Source organism: Accipiter gentilis, chromosome 19 (assembly GCF_929443795.1).
Source record: "Accipiter gentilis chromosome 19, bAccGen1.1, whole genome shotgun sequence".
Lineage (NCBI taxonomy): Eukaryota > Metazoa > Chordata > Aves > Accipitriformes > Accipitridae > Astur > Astur gentilis.
Genome location: NC_064898.1, coordinates 2,371,051 through 2,388,438, shown reverse-complemented (window position 1 = coordinate 2,388,438; position 17,388 = coordinate 2,371,051). Strand labels below are relative to the sequence as shown.

Sequence of the window (17,388 nt, the reverse complement as noted above, 5' to 3'; positions counted from 1 at the left end):
TTTTATTTGATTGTTCCAAGGTAGAAGTATAAGATAAGGTTGTCACTTTCTGTTATAAAGCATTGAACTGAACCAAAAGACACCATCTCTCTAACCTAAAGAATTCATAATCAAACCCTTACACTGTGCTTGGTGCTTTCAGTATATCCTTCAATTTTGTGTAAATTCCTACTTTTATAGTTTTATTTATTAAGAAATATCTCTGTTCAGTGAAATACAATCTACATATGTGATGTTTAGTAATCAACTGAAAACAAATTGTTGAATTTCTTTTTCTTTTTTAGAGTAATTTATAAGCTATTGGCTTCCAAAAGTGAGAGTATATGGGTGCAAGCTTTGAAGGTCCTTGGATATTTTCTTAAACACTTGGGTCATAAGTAAGTGTAATTTAAAAATTTTTATAGTGGTTTATTTAAGTTCACAATCCTTGTCTTTTTGTCATGATTACTGTATGTTCTTTGACAGTCTATAGAAATTAATTAAAATTGTTAGGTTTTCTGATTAGTAATTTGCACACTCTGCTACCTTTATACATCGGGATAAAATTAATTTTCCAGTTAACTTGTTAGTACTATGACATTTTAAAAGATACTGTGATTGTCCACCAAACATATGATATGCTGAAATTCAAGTCTTAAAATGATTGAAAAACATTTTCCAGAAATGCGTTTTATAAATGTATATTGCACGTTCAGCTAAGGATAACAGGAAACGTATGAGTGTCATCAAAAATTTGTTACTGGAATTTTCAGTGTCATTGCAATAAAAGTTTCAGGCAGTTCTTTTAAAAATAGCTTTAAAATGATGGGAAAAAATGAAATAGAAGAATATGTTATTCACATAGGAAAGTTTCAGAAGGAAAAGCAAACAGGCTAAGTAAATGGTTAAAAAAAAGAGGTAAGGACATACCTCTAGGCAAGAAGTATTCACATATAAAATGTGGCAGCAAGAAATACATTCAAAAAGAACCGGTGTCACAAAATAGTCGTACTTAGTCTCATCTTCCATATTTTGGTGTTAAGAAAGAATTAAAAAGCACGCGGTGCTGCATAACCTGCTGCTGCTCGCTTTTCCCCTTCTCCACGTGGTGTTTAGCTTCCTGCTGGGGTTAACCCAAAACGATGTTCCGGAGGGAGACAGTGCGGTATAAAAATTAGCCGCGTGCTTCACAAGAGACTTCGTCAGGTGAAGCCTCCATAGGAGGGACAGGAGCTGGGAGCCCGGCCAGAGAGCAGTATTGCCAGGCACGCTTTTCTCCGCGAGATCAATAAAGTATGACTGTATAATTGAGAGACGGTTAGCTGAGAATATGCTCCCAAATGGGATTTTTCTGCTGGGCTCCAGCAAGCCAAAATAGTGTTCTGGGAATTAATAAAGCAAATTGATAGTCCACTCAAAAATCTCCAAGGGCTTTTCAAACATTACTTGCTGAAAATCATTCACATCGATAGGAGTCGGATTAAGTAAGGTACACCAGATGAAGGTTTGACTTGTGCAGAAGCCTGGTTGTGTCCAAATAAGTACATTTGTTTAAAATCTTTATAGCTTATCCAGTAAATCGAGTAGCAAACTCTGCCAGTGGAACATTACAGAAAAAGAAGCTGAAATTTCATTTTCTGGCCCTTAGCATCTACTTGTAATTATGGATTTATCAGTGTAGTTTCCATTGTTGAGTGAAAGTACTTAGCACAAAATTAACTTTATTTTTCATGTAATTGCAGTCATTGAAATCCACTTGAGTAGTCTGTGTAACTTTCAAAGTTTTTCTTTTTGAATTTCAGACCTCCAAACATCTGTAGATGTTCACATTTTATGTAGATTTCAGCAAGTAAAAATGCCCCCCCCACACTTTCATATCTTACAGCTAGCACTTGTGAGCTGTGCCTATTTGTGCACATACGTATGCATGCATACACATGATTTTATAAAACTGTAGTCAACTACAGGAAATTCTAAGCGATTATAAAATTATAAGCTACATAAATCACAAAGCGCTTAAATTTCTGTTTCACAGTAGAGGGAACAGGCACTGGATTTTAATACACTAAGGCAGAATTGCATAGAGATGTTATAATGTAATGTATGAAATCTGAACCAATACAATATTAAGTACAAATGTGTAGGTACAAAACCAATTACCGTTGCTGTAGTTCCCAGATATTCATTGCAGATTAAGCTATAGAGTGGAGGTAATTGGTTCTCAGGAGAAGTGACCACTAATGTGTTAGATGAGAGCCTGGATAACTTAATTGATTTTTCTTTGTGATCTGTGATGATAGACTACTTTGTCTAACCTTAACAGTTGGCAAAGTCCTGTTCTTTTCCTTCTCTGCCATCTTTGCTTTTTTCTACGCCACCACTGAAATCAGGGTCCGTTATTTACTTTTGGGTTTTATCTGCACATTTAAACCTTCCAATGAATTTTCACTGCTATGTGCTACGTCATAGCTCAGAAGGTGGAATACCTGTAGTTTTTCTCAGAAGTAACTCATGAACTCTCTTCTGTGCGCAGAAGAGTACACAGTTAGAAGATGTTGCCTCTCTCTTTTGTGGTTATTTGAAAATTATAATATTATGGACTAATTTCAAAAGTTCTAGACTGAATGTATGTAATTTAAACCTGTGTTGTTATCATCAGTAATCATGAAAAGGGAGTTTCTTAGCTTTTGAATGCATGAAATTTTACAGAAACTTTACTGTATTTTATCTTATTTCATATTTTTCTGCTGCTTTAATATAGATCAGCAATTATTTTGAACAATGTCTTTTATTTCATATTCATTACAGTAGGAGATAAATTTAATGATGCAATTTAAGAGAAGTACTGTTTATTTATGTTGCTATAACCAATTTTAAGAGTAGTGTTTCGGGACAGATGGAATTCACTGATGTGAGTTGCTTTCTTCTCTGCTTTTTAAGATTTGAGTAGTTTTTCAGCCTAGCTACCAAATCCACTTCAATCACCTGGAATTTCATAACTTCTCAGGATTTTATTTCCTTTGCATCGTAACATATGTTATTCCAGGATTTGATTATTTTGGTTGCATGAGAGAATGCTATATAAAGAGAATGGCAGTACTGATAAATCTGTACATGTTAGTACTGATGTTGGAAAATGTGAGGTTGGATTGTCCCGAGCCCTTGAGACAGTGACAAAGGATATGTTCGGCAGTGATCGCATTTTAGCCAGCCTAGGAACATCTTGAACTCTCTCAGCCTGAGTAAGATAGAAAGGGATTCCTTTGTCTAAAGTCATGGAGGGTGAGAATGCTGTGTCATTTCTTTTACACAAAAGCCCATCCCAAATACAACATTGCTTTCCGAGAACCCTTGTGTATTACTACAATTGCGTTCATGTGGGGGAAGATCTTCACGTTTATTTCATAATATTTACAGAACAATGAGTTTAAGAACTTTCTAATACAACATCAAAATATTTGGCTCTTGCTTTTTTTGCATTTACTTAAAATGTTCAACATGTGTTCAACAAGCATTTTCCTAATGTTGTTTATTTTCTCTTCCAGGCGAAAGGTTGAAATCATGCATACTCACAGTCTTTTCACACTTCTTGGGGAAAGGTTGATGCTGCATACAAATACAGTGACCGTTACAACATATAACACGCTTTATGAGGTACAAATTATTAAACATAGAGATTGTCATGTCTATTGTAAAAATTATGACTTAATTATATTGTTGTGACTCTGTGCTTTACAATATCTTCATTTTCAAGACTACTGAGAAAATTTTAGTAGAAACTTTAAGAAAGGATTTCTTGGTTCAGAATGTATTTTGCCATGCTTTGGCTATTTGTATTAACAATGTCATAATTTTTAACATAGTCTCTATAAAACTTTCCACTTATAGCATTACAAAGGGTGATGGAAAGGATCCTGCTATTTAAGATGTTCATCAGTTTCCACACAAAAAAAATAAAGTTACTGCAGACCTCCAATTGCTCTTACTCCTCCATTGTTTGGAGGAGTTTGTTTCCATTGAAATTGAAAGTACTGGAGCGAAAGAGATGGCTTTTTTTTCTTTTTTTTCTTTTTTGTGCCATTCTTTCAAGTTTAAAAAATTTTGAAAAGTTATGTTTTTCTTTTTTAACTAGTAATGCTGATAGTATGCCAAAATGATAACTGAACACAACCACTTTTATGTAACAGATGCTGCTTGAGGCGAATGAATGTGACCTCAAAGCATTCGACTGTTCTACCAGGCTCTTGTAGAAAGTTAAGTTTTGATGATGAGCAATTTTAGTAAAGCAAAATATTGTCAACATAATGTTGGTCGAAACCCACATCCTCATGCCTGCAAATGTGTAAAGATCATGTCCGACCTTCAATTATTTTTTAAAAGGTGACTTAGAATTGAATCTTTTACAATTTCTGAGGACCTTATGCACTAGAAAGATTTTTTTATTATTATTATTTTATTTTATTTTATTTTATTTTTTATTTTTTAATGTGTTTTTTTAGTCACAAAGAGGTGTAATGGCTAGATAGTCAGGATTGGTTCTAGAAAAGACACAGAAGACTAAAGGAGTGCTTGGTATTTCAGGTTCTGAGTTGGAGTGATGTACAAAACCTTCTCCTATGACTGTAAAAACCTAAACATCACCTATTTGCCAATGACTTACTCAGATGTCAAGTTCTTTTTTATTGCACATATCTAAGCTTACCCTCTGTGGTTTGACCATTTGGGTGTTACATTCTAGATGCCCCTGCATGCAGATTTCTGAGACCTTCTGTGATTGGTATTCTCAGAAAATACATAACTCAGTGACAAAATTAAAGGTCTCATGAGGTCCAGCATCCAGAGACATTTACATTTTAAAAAATGGCCAGAGGAGGAGAATAAGCAGTTGAGTGCCATAAGTACAAAAGATTTTCCAAGGAACTGATGCAGATGTTTTCTGTGTTCTCTCATAAAAAGCAAAGGCATATTTGCATTCTATTTTAAATACCAATATGTAAAGACCCATTCAAAGATAATTGTGTTTACAACTGACATTATTTTATTTATTGATTAATGATTGACCTAAAGTTCTGCTTTAAAATAAATAAGAATTACCAGTGAAATTATTCTATTTTGAAATTTGCTTGAATGTACTCATTGAGAATCTCGTATTAATATTGTTAAATTTTTAGCTTGTTCTTAAAAGTAAATTTCCATGCATTGAAACAGTGACAGGTGTCCCAGTGTGAAAGGTCTGTGATGTTGCCTCAATACAGATTAATTAGTTTGTCAGGTACAGTTCATGGAACAGGAGAATCATCTGTCTTACTCATTATGTGAAGCCCCAGGATTATTCCTGTGGAATGCTGTGACTCTTATCTTTCCTAGCTGGAGAAAACCAAACCCACTTTTAAGAATTACTGGGTCTGGTTATGGATGGAATGTATGAGAATAACTTTTGATGTACAGTCCTCATGAACGAATTTTTGATCTCTGAATGTATAACACTATGAGGAATATGAATGAAATATCTTTAAAACACCTTTACGGTGTATTTAGTCAGCTAACTAAAAAGTTAGTTAACCAGCCACTGTACAACCATGAAAATCTTGATCCTTGCACAGAGGAATTGCTCGTTTCCATTCTTCAAGAACAAAAAGTTTTTACCAAACTGTTTTATATGAAGTGACAGTGTGGCCATGGTAAGTTTTCTTAACAAATTTAAAAAATGAACAAAGAAATGCTGTAACATTTAATAAAAAAATGGTAAAAGGAACTTAATGCTCTGTTTTAGATTTTGACAGAACAAGTATGCACTCAAGTTGTTCATAAACCGCATCCGGAGCCAGATTCTACAGTGAAAATTCAGAATCCAAGTAAGGACAATATATTAAGTTTATATGATAAACATATTGCATAGAGGTTGTGGGGTTGTTTGAAAGAATATGGTTCAGGAAGCAAGAACAATTCATTTGTGTGTCTCAAACACATATGGGTTTCAGTTACTACTTACATTAATTGCTATCAGTAACGTTTCTTTTTTAAATGTTGTTAAAATGTGTTACGTAACTAATTTATTCTTTCAAAGTGATTCTTAAGGTGGTGGCAACGCTGTTAAAAAACTCCACGCCAAGTGCAGAGCTGATGGAAGTTCGACGTTTGTTCCTATCCGATATGATAAAACTCTTTAGTAATAGCCGTGAAAACAGAAGGTATGTCACTACAAAGAGTATTTTCTCATCCTTGATGTGCGGGCAATAGCAATCTGTTATACTCTATGTAGAATTTTATACAGTATATTAAATGGAATATATAAAAAATGAATGGAATAGGTTTGTGGTAACTTTTCTCAGTTCAGTAACTAAGATTGGGTTCCTCCGTTTAGAATATGCTTTACATTTTTATTCATCCTGAAGTATTTTTAAGTTTCTTCCTACCATTGGATTGATGTTCAGAGCTGTTCCTCCCATTTTGACATCATAATGTTAAAATAAAGAAGCTGTCTTTGGATATATTTTGACCTAATTATTTCACTTCAGATGTTTACTTCAGTGTTCAGTGTGGCAGGACTGGATGTTTTCTCTGGGATACATTAACCCTAAGAACTCTGAAGAGCAGAAGATCACAGAGATGGTTTACAACATTTTCCGAATTCTGTTGTATCATGCAATAAAATATGAATGGGGAGGCTGGAGAGTGTGGGTGGATACTCTTTCAATAGCTCATTCCAAGGTAAGAAATGGCTCGTGGATGTTTTTTTAGTACTGGTAACTCCCCCAAAGGGACTAGGGAGAAAGATAAGCTGTAAAGTGATTTAGTGCCATCTCGTGGCTATCTCCATACATGGCAAGGTGGCATTTTTTTGTCATCGTTGTAGGTCCTTTGCTGTGAAACAACTTGTAAGCCGTATGTAATATCTTGTTAAGATTCTTGTTAGGTTTTGTGCAAGTTCATGTAGCACGTATATTCATCCACATAATCTGTTCTTTTCTTTTTAAGGTCACATATGAGGCTCACAAGGAGTATCTAGCAAAAATGTATGAAGAGTATCAAAGGCAAGAGGAAGAAAACATAAAAAAGGGGAAGAAGGGGAACGTGAGCACCATCTCAGGTCTTTCCTCTCAGACAACAGGAGCAAAAGGTGGAATGGAAATTCGAGAGATAGAAGACCTTTCACAAAGTCAAAGTCCGGAAAGTGAAACGGACTACCCTGTCAGTACAGATACGAGGGACTTGCTCATGGCTACAAAGGTGTCAGATGATGTGCTTGGAAGTGCTGAGAGACCAGGAGGAGGAGTGCATGTGGAAGTTCATGACCTTTTAGTTGACATAAAAGCTGAAAAGGTAGAAGCTACTGAAGTAAAACTTGATGATATGGATTTATCACCAGAGACACTGGTAACTGGAGAAAATGGTGCACTTGTAGAAGTCGAATCTCTTCTAGATAATGTATATAGTGCTGCTGTTGAGAAGCTCCAAAACAATGTTCATGGAAGTGTGGGTATTATTAAGAAGAATGAGGAGAAAGATAATGGTCCATTAATAACTCTGGCTGATGAGAAAGATGAACCTTCCACTACTAACAGTACCTCATTTCTCTTTGATAAAATACCTAGTCAAGAGGAGAAACTTCTACCTGAACTTTCAAGTAATCACATTTCTATTCCAAATGTGCAAGAGACACAGATGCATCTTGGTGTAAATGATGATTTGGGATTGCTTGCACATATGACGGGTAGTGTAGATATAACATGTGCTTCAAGTATAATAGAGGACAAGGAGTTCAAGATTCACACAACTTCAGATGGAATGAGTAGCATTTCTGAGAGGGAGTTGGCTTCATCATCTAAAGGATTAGAATATGCTGAAATGACTGCCACGACTCTTGAGACAGAGTCTTCTGGTAGCAAAACTGTACCTAGTGTTGATGCAGGAAGCATAATATCAGATACAGAAAGATCTGATGATGGTAAGGAAGCAGGAAAGGAGATACGAAAGATCCAGACAACTACCACAACCCAGGTAAGTTGCAAGTGCTGTAGCTGTGTATGTGTCTGATGTAATTGCTGTTCGTTGCTGCTGGATAAATTGATAGTATGAGATCTGAGAGATGTTTGAAGTATATTTCTTTAATTATATGGAAGGTGTCCATCCTGCAAGCCCATTTGCTTTGAAAATGCCATACCATGTAAGGATTGTGAAGTCTTTCGTGTCTCTATAGAAAATATGTATTGCAATTGTGGATGCTTTGGTTTAAAAAAATTTAGCTAAGAGAACCTCTCATCCATTTTCCTTAGTTCTTCTGGACAGATTAACTGATATTCTTAGAATTCTGCTTTAGACTTTCTTGTTAGTATGTCTTAAGATTAGAAATACCTATATTTTACTGTGAAATACACACTGAAGTGGTTTTTACTCTTGCTGTACCTTTCTCAGTGTAGTCTTACAGCACTTTAGTACACTTTCTTTCTTCCTGTACGGAAACGCTGGCATAAATAATCTACATATTTGATCCTAACACAAGAAAAAGAATAGTTCAGGGATAATAGAAGAAAAACTGTGACTTGATTTCCAGACCAGAGATGATTAATAAAAGAAGTATCTACTTTCTTCTTGGAGATCCTTTCTTGTCTAAGTCTCCCTCTGAAAAATTCTGAGAAATTAGTGGGTTTGTGAGAGCCATAGCATTCTGAAAATGGGAAGGCCAAGACAGAAGACTACTCTTTGAAAGAACTTGTACTCTGTATACACAGCAAAATGTAGGATCACTTTGAACTTTTAAAGCACAGGATTAATTTCCTCACTGGCATTGTTCAGAGACTGTAGCACGTATTTTTAAGTATGTTATCAGGTGGAAGAACTGAATACCTTCAAGATTTTACTAGCTGACTACATGTCCAGTATGTACACCAGTACTTATCTCCTAGGATTTTAAAGTCAAGCAGACTTCCTGAAACTATAGAAGATGAGCCAAACAAAAATTGCAAAAATTGCAAAAATTGCAAAAATTGCAAAAATTGCTCTGCCCAGTACTGTGTAGTGTGTACCAAATTGTCAGAAGAAAGAGCTCCAAAGACACACTTAAGTACCCTCAAAGTACATGTCATCTGATGAAAGAACACAGATCAGCCTGCCTGCTTTGTTTTTCACCGAGACAATACTTTCAGAAAAACTCCAGTGAATGGACATTTTAATTGATTTAAACAATCTGTGGTTTCCAAAAGAAATACCTTCCCTTTTTTTAAAAAAAAAAAAAAAAAAAAAAAAAAATTAAAAAAACTAGTTACTCAGACCAGTGGGTTCTGACATACAGAAAGACCACTCTCTGCTATGGTGAGAAAATCTGTTTTGAAGAGAAAAGTAGCCATCTACTTTTCCCGAGGCAGGTATTATAAGAAAAGTTTGGGGTTCTCTCATAAGCATTTTTCCAAAACTGTGAAAATCCTCATAACATCAGTGACAGACCATCAGGCATTGTGTAGGCATCCTTATATTTAAAAGCATTCTGTGTAATAAAGAACAAGCCCTGAAAGCTCTTGACAGGAATAGTGTATCTCTCCCTACCAGTTCCCAAACACTTATTTTATGTCTTAACTTTAAGACTGTTAATACTGTGGGAACTGATAAATGGAATGAATTGAGGATAGCAAGTCAGTTTTTCTTATGAAATATGGATTTTTGTTTAAAGAGTAAAAGACAAGTGAAATGCTAGTATTCATTTGCTATGTACATATATGCACCCAGAAACACAGAAAATTTGTAAGATAAATCTTTAATGAAAAACATAACCTGACTTTGTACTAGCTACTGTAAAAAATCCTGTTGGTGTGACTTAGGGACTTTAATGTTATTTAACCTCTTTTCTTGATGAATTTTACCTATAACAGTTGAATTATTATAAAAATGTGAATTTCTCAAGCCTATAATTATTTGTTAGGATTAAAATGATACATAAATCTTAATGAACTTTTATCAGGTCCTTGTAAGATAGGAGAACAAAATGTTTTCCAAATGTTTTATTCTTAGCTACTCAGAAAATTCCTAACATATCATTTGGGTCTGCAAATTATCTACAAACGGCATACTCTTCAAGAGTCTGATTCTACAAGTTATTTAACTCCCTTGATTCTCCTTATGCTACTTAAATTACAGTTACTTCCCACCAAAATCAATTATAAACTACAATGAATTAAGTCTGTAGCCATTAATATCGCTTCTAAATAATTTTCTTAAAAAAAATTATCAACTGTGTAACCACCAGAATTGTTGCTATTTTCTGATCTCTTCTTAGGGTGTTTCAAAATACCCTGTGAACTGTAAGCTGTCCATAGATATATCTTTTCTGTTTAAATGAAGTTAACCTTAATAAAAAAAGATGGAAATATGTATTAAATAGAACATACATCAAGCATTATTGTTTTAATGAGTAAAGAGCAATGTTAATTTTAACATGTCTACAGTGGAGCCCGAGACTGGAGTTTTGATTGCAGCATGCGTAGGAACTGCCACATTACATTTAATCTCTTTGAGACCACTGAAAACACAGAACAAGTGACTTAAAGACTGGCCACCTGAGTGTAGATAGTTGGGTTTCATGGTGGTTTACGCAATACATATGAAAGCCCATTTTTGCAAATACAGTATTACTGGCTGGATAAAAGCTCTCCTGTTATGGTACGGTTATACCACTACTGCTGCTGACATGACAGCCACCTGTAGTTGTACCCAAAAGAGAACAAGGGGTACGTGAATGGAGTTGCTAACCTCAGATTCTCTAAAACCAGATCTACGATCAGCTTCCCACCTTATGAGTAAGGAGTAAGCTGTCTTTCGTCCAAATGGACTGAAAGGAAGCAACGTATTGCACAACAAAGTAGAGATGGGAACTCCTGCTTGCTTCTAAGAAGAATTAATGCCTTTATCAGTAATAGACCAAATATTGAAGAATGTAAAGTTAACTCTTTCCTATGGTCCCAACTAGGAAAGCCTGAAAATAGAATTGAAAGCACTATGCAGATGCAAAAATTTCGAATCTTAGATAAGTCTAAGAAACAAAAAGAAAAACACCATTTAAAGATAACTTTAAAAAAAAAAACCATAGGAAATGAAAGCAACAGTAACAGTTTTGATCCCAGTAGGTCAAACTGAATGAAGAAAACCTGCCCTATTCTCACAATGCTGGCCACAGAAGATCAAAATTAGACTAAAGATCTAAGAAGCTTTCCAGCTCAAGTCCAGTGCCATGTCCATTTTTACTCTGCTAGCTTAAATATTTCATAAATGTCTTTTTGCTTTTAAACGCCCGGATTTAAAACAGCATGCTAAGATCAGGAAATGAATATGTGAGCAAAGCAAGTATATTTTCTATTTTGCCAGTTTTAAGCTAATCTAAAGTCACTTTAAAATAATTCCAAGGATCAGACTCTGTATTTCTTCCTTTCAGAGTTGTTACACATTATAAGTAATTTCATTATGAGTATTTGCCTCAAATTCAGTCAAAATGTTTGTTCTTTACTACTTTTTCCTTCAAAGTATTCTCTCCATCATATGCTTTATGTGTATCTTTTATCCTAATCACCAAGTGGAAACAGTCATGGCTATGTAGGCATTGAAAGGGAATGAAATTCACATCCACCTCCAATCTAAAGAATGTCCTGAGGATCCATAAAACTGTTAACAAATTAACAAAGTGCAACAAAATTGGCAAAATGAGATTTGGGAGACTCAACTTAATTCTGTAATGATGCTGCTAAAAAGACCAGATAAATACATTGGTTTGGGAAAATGAGGAGCTGTCTAAAAGTACTCGGATTCCTTGAAGCCGTTACTGTGTAGTTTGTCCATGAATATTTGAGTCAAATATTCAAAGAAAATTGTGTTATCGGCACAAAAGAAGCGTTGTTTCCCGTAAACAAAGTCTTGTCGCTGCTGACCTTGTACGTGCTGCGTTTGGTGTTTTCTGTAATACTTCAAGTGAAGTACCTGAGTGTAAACCGCTGGTGAATAGCTGCGAGGACGGGCAGCCGTAGCCCCTCGGTGCCGATTCATTTGAATTGGAGCAGCTCCTTTACTGAAGGTTACTGCCTGCCTTGGAATATCAATATTTCCCATAGTTTGTGCTCGAGTCCAGTTTTAGCCCATTCTTTCTCAAATTCTGCGCTCCATTCAGAAACACGTTACGAAACGTTAACGTGATTTTTGAACTTCTTGTTGATGTAGGCAGTACAGGGTCGATCTGTCACGCAGCAAGACCGGGATTTACGTGTTGACTTGGGATTTCGAGGAATGCCAATGACGGAAGAGCAGCGACGACAGTTTAGTCCAGGTCCACGCACAACTATGTTTCGAATTCCAGAGTTTAAATGGTCTCCGATGCACCAGCGGCTCCTGACAGACTTGCTTTTTGCACTAGAAACAGATGTCCATGTTTGGAGAAGGTAGGCAGTTGTTTCTTCTTTAACCCCTGATATGCATTTCCATCAACAAGGGAAAATTAGCTGTGTTGTAGAGAGGATGTTACTGGGATAGTGGGAAGGGAAAGAGTTGGTGTTAGCTGAAGTGCCCTCTGTATCTTGCATCTTCTCTTTTCACCCCGTCCCAGCCTGTAACAGCTCTATTCCACAGGTACCAACTTCTGTTTTCTTGAGGGATTCTGTGACTCATACATACTGAACTAAAGTGATCTGCTCTTTCAGCTTATGTTTAGCGTTAGAATCTGCTGCTTCTGTTTCAGACACGAGGGAGACTTGTGTGTCTGCTAATGGCCATTTTCTTCAACTGATCATTAAAACAGAGCTTCTCTACCTGCAAACCTTATGAAAAAAACCTCTTTCCTATAACGTTTTCTAGGGAATCGCTCTTTCCAGTTGACAAATTTTTTTTTGCATGCCAGCTCCCAGCTGTGGTTAGTCTTGGTGGTTATATTCTATTTTATGACAGCACTGTGATTTCCTAGGTTTTTTGTACACTTTAATGGAGATACTCAGTAACTTCTTGTTATCAGAGCCCTTAGGTGTAATAGACACTATTTAATCGAATTTCCAGGACAGAATAGTTCATTTTCAGAAAACTTGAGCATAGTTATACCCAAGGACCAATTTATATTGCATTTAATTTCCAGTTTGGTGAACTGTTCTATGATAGTCACGAGGAAATAGACATTTTTGATAATTTCTTTTGGCCAAATACGTGGGAGGGGTTTGTACTTTGTGCTTAGGGTAATGCTTGGAGATTAAAGTTCCGTTTGTATATTTTCAACTGAAGCCTTTGATTTTTGTTTGTGGGCTGGCAACAACGTTGGTTTGGGAAAAGAACATACTTATTCACTGAGTATTCCTCAATGTCTTCACACAGTGTTTTATATTTTTGGGGAGTGACCGTTTCATGGGACAATTTCTCACCAGTTAGGAGTTGCTGAGATTTCAGCTAATCTTATTAACATCTGTGGCTTGCAAAGCTATTGCTAATGCTAAATTTAATAATAGTTAATAAAGTTAATATTAGATCAAGGTATCACCATATTGTCAAGTTTCTTCTTTAAAACACTAGCAAGTTGTTATCATTGGGTGTTATGAAGGGTGCTTTAAATGGCACTGGTGCAGTATGGTGAACTCTTAAAATTAAATAATAACTTTCACACTGAAGGAACCACCCCACTGCTTTCAGCAGAACTGTGAAGTGAAGTACTGGTTGATGGCAATAAATGGTTACTAGCCGTTGTTCTCAACTGGGAATCTGAAACTAATCCTGGTGTGAAAATAGATAGCAATCAGTTTGTTCAGTGGACTAGTCCCGTTCAGATTTTTAGACAATTTACGTGCAAAGTTTTGTAGACCAGATTTTGGCTCTATATCAAAGAAACATTCACGGTCTGGTTGCAAAGAATAAATTTATCTAAAGTTTTATTTTAACTGTTTGGTTTTAATCCATCCTTTCTTCTGTTCTTGCAGTCACTCCACAAAGTCTGTGATGGACTTTGTCAATAGCAATGAAAATATTATTTTTGTACACAACACAATACACCTCATTTCCCAGATGGTAGACAATATTATTATTGCTTGTGGAGGAATTTTACCATTGCTGTCAGCAGCCACTTCTCCAACTGTAAGTACAATATTTCCACCTAGTGGTCATATTAGAAATTGTTCTTAATAATACAAACCACTATTTACAGCTGACTTTTTCTTCTTTAGAGACTGCTGTCCCCTCTCTGCTAATTCCTTCAAAAAAATTAAAACTATAATCGAAACTGTTAAGCTTTGATATACAGAGTGTTTGTAATATTTTGCATTTGAAATGATCATTTTATTTAGAGAAGTAGTAACAAGTAAGAATATACTTTCATAGGTATTTAAGATTTCGTTTGAAATAGTAGACCATTAGGATCATGGTTGCGCATCCTGGTTACTGTAACAAAACTGCATGCTTTATGATGGCTAGTCATTGATATTTGTAAATCTGTTTTGCATGGCCACCATTTGTTTGCATGCCAAATGATACCAGAAGTCATCCCCTCACTACTCTGTTTACTTCTTCCTTCAGTAGGTCCTGACCTTCTTTTTTTTTTTTTTTTTTTTTTTTTTTTTTTAAAATCTTGTATTGAAATAGTCTGGTATTTTTATGCACTCTGATGTTCTTAGTAAATTGTAAGTTCTTAAATGATCACAGCTCAGGCAGGCAGAGTAGCCTAATAGAATGCTTCATGAAAAAGGGAGAAGTATTTTGTAAATGTTGCATTATTGTCAATAGTAATTACAGTATTTGAATGTGATGCCTTGTCTGTGCGTATAATATCTGTAACTATTTCTTTCATACTAAATGTTTTATCTTGAGCATCCCGTAAGCATCTGCAGTTAATATTGGTCTTTGAAAGGGGAAAAAATGAGGCCCAGAAGGGACAAAGAGGCTTCTCTGAAGTAATGTGGCTAGCAGGCACTGGAAGCTACAAATGTAGTTTGGCAGTAAAAGCTCAGTTCCTTGTTCTAGCCATTCAGCAACTGAGATTACTTTACTTTGCCTCTACTATTACTTCTAGTTAGCTAGCAAAGAAACCTGTTTTGCACAATTTTATTTGAAAGGTATGAATGTATGGACTAGCAATTGGCTGAACTTTAATATGACTTTCAGCCAGGCAATTAATGGAAAAATGCTGTGTCTTTACTGTTTTCAATGTATTTACTGGGAAAATATTTGCTATAAGCAAAAGTGCAAGACTCACAGGAAAGACTTTGGTTGTCTGTAGTCACAAGAATGACATCAGGGTTGCTGAATAAAAGGTTTTGCGGATGCTTCGTTGTAAATATTGACAAGTATGGGAGAGTGCACACCAAGCCATCCTGAGATGCAGGCTGTACTATCAGTCTTTAGATAAAAGTACATTGGGAGATATTTTTTGAAACAAACCTTTTAGGCATCATTTGAAAATGAAGACATTTTCTTTGCCATCTTTCATATAAAAACATAAAATAGGCACAGCATTAATTAGGCTGCAATTCCACTGAATGGTCTCTGTGGTTTTTAGCTCTTATCCTGGTTTATGACACTGCAGAGCCATTCCATAGAACAATAATTTTGCAGTTCACCATTTCCCTCTATTCTGGATAATAGATATATATGTGTGTGTGTATAGACAGATAGGTGATACAGCTTTATAAATTACACATCCATTTGTTAAAATATTGTGTGTTGATGCTACCTTGCTAAAATAGCAGCATTTCTCATGCATTGATACAAAATACTACATTTTCAAATTTGTATATTATGCAGGCATTTCACCACTACATGGGAACTATGTGTATTACTTAAATGCTCAATTTTGCCATGTGTTTAGGATAATAAAATAAAAACAAATTGTGAAATAAACTAATTCACTAAAAGGGCAGTAGCTGGCTTCAAACTGAATTAATCCTACTCTGTGAAATTAAAAAAAAAAAGGGAATTACTTTTGTCCCAGATGCACACGGAGGGTGGGAAGGAGTAACTGATAAAATCATAAATTACCTTCACCTGGAAATAACTGTTACCATCTAGGTGATGATTTCATAATCTCTTCCACCTAGCAGAGAGCTTCTTCACTCCCATGCAACTCCATTCCCGCTCCGCCACCACCCATCCATACCCATGAGCAGGAAGGTGGATTTATTCATCCATCGTTGTGACAGATACAAAGAGCCCAGCCCATCCTTCCTCCTTCTTGGAGAAGGTTCTGTCCCGTAGTACTGGTCCGGATCACGGTTATGAAGGAACCAGATGCCCTGTTGGGCATCGGACCACTTCCGAACGTCTGTCCTGTGATGAACGAAAAGAAGTTTCGTACTGATTCTCAGACTTGTAATACTTTTGCTTCCTTGAACTGCTGTGGAGAAAGCGGATGGGTTGTTGGTGAAGGAATCTTTCTTCTCAGTCTTGAAAGGCCAAAGTAGTCCAGTGCTTCCAGTCAGTTACAAAAGACTCTGTCTCACTCTCCTCCTTCCAAGAGCTGCTGACTGGAGGAGAGAAGAGGTCTGAAACGGGAAGATTTATATGATGACTCCGTTGCGTAAAAACGCTTACGGCAGGCTTTGTAGGGACACTTTCTGCCAGAGTAACTCTCAAGGGAGGAAAGAGCCAATATGCTTTCTCCCTCACTGATTCAAAGAATCCCAGAATCACAGGATGGTTGAGGCTGGAAGGGAGCTCGGGGGGTCATCTGGTCCAGCCCCCCGGCTCAGGCAGGGTCACCTAGAGCCGGCTGCCCAGGACCATGTCCAGATGGCTTGTGAGTATCTCCGAGGATGGAGACCCCACCACCTCCCTGGGCAACCTGTGCCAGTGCTCGGTCACCCTCACAGTGAAAAAGTGTTTCTTGATTTTGGGAGGGAACCTGCCGTGTCGTAGGTAATTACGTTAATGAATACTTTTTTCCACAAGATCTACAGTCCAAATTTTGTGTTGCGTCTCATGAATCCCTTCTGACCTCAACCATTCTGCGATTCTGTGTGATTTTTGTGAGTCTGTAATTTAAACTGGGCATGATATTACAAGCCCGGTCGAGCAGTACTGCACAACTCTTAGGAAAGCAAGCCGTTCACATCTTATGTAAAGCTGCCGTACTGGGTCGGCTGGTTTAGCTTTCCGCCTCCAACCGCGACTGTTTGCAGCTTACGTCAAAATACAGAAGTCTGAGCAAGCGTATCGATTGCTCTAATGATACTTCGTTTCAGCATTTAGGATTTTAACAGCTAGAGAGGGTGTCCGGGCTGTCGTGTTTAATAACTACTGAGGAATTTATCCTCCTAGACTTTATCTAATCTTTTTTGTAGCTACTTACGCTTTTAGCCTCCCTAATATCCTACGGCATTGAGTCTGACAAAGTCATTATATAACCTTTGAAGCACTTCTTGTCTTTGCTTCTTTAAGCCTGCTTAAATGTATAAAGTCACTGTGTGCCTT

At 36.4% G+C, this 17,388-nt stretch overlaps 1 protein-coding gene across 6 annotated transcripts in view; it reads left to right on the top strand.

The window, feature by feature from the left end:
* The window catches only part of NBEA (neurobeachin), a 509,146-nt gene that overhangs the window by 160,656 nt on the left and 331,102 nt on the right, over positions 1-17,388 (top strand). For all 6 annotated transcript variants that reach the window (XM_049822909.1, XM_049822905.1, XM_049822906.1 and 3 more), the window contains exons 17-24: positions 285-377; positions 3,525-3,633; positions 5,753-5,834; positions 6,047-6,170; positions 6,498-6,690; positions 6,958-7,980; positions 12,178-12,395; positions 13,908-14,061. In XM_049822909.1, coding sequence (XP_049678866.1) covers positions 285-377; positions 3,525-3,633; positions 5,753-5,834; positions 6,047-6,170; positions 6,498-6,690; positions 6,958-7,980; positions 12,178-12,395; positions 13,908-14,061 — 1,996 coding nt within the window. The remainder of the gene's footprint in view (positions 1-284; positions 378-3,524; positions 3,634-5,752; positions 5,835-6,046; positions 6,171-6,497; positions 6,691-6,957; positions 7,981-12,177; positions 12,396-13,907; positions 14,062-17,388) is intronic.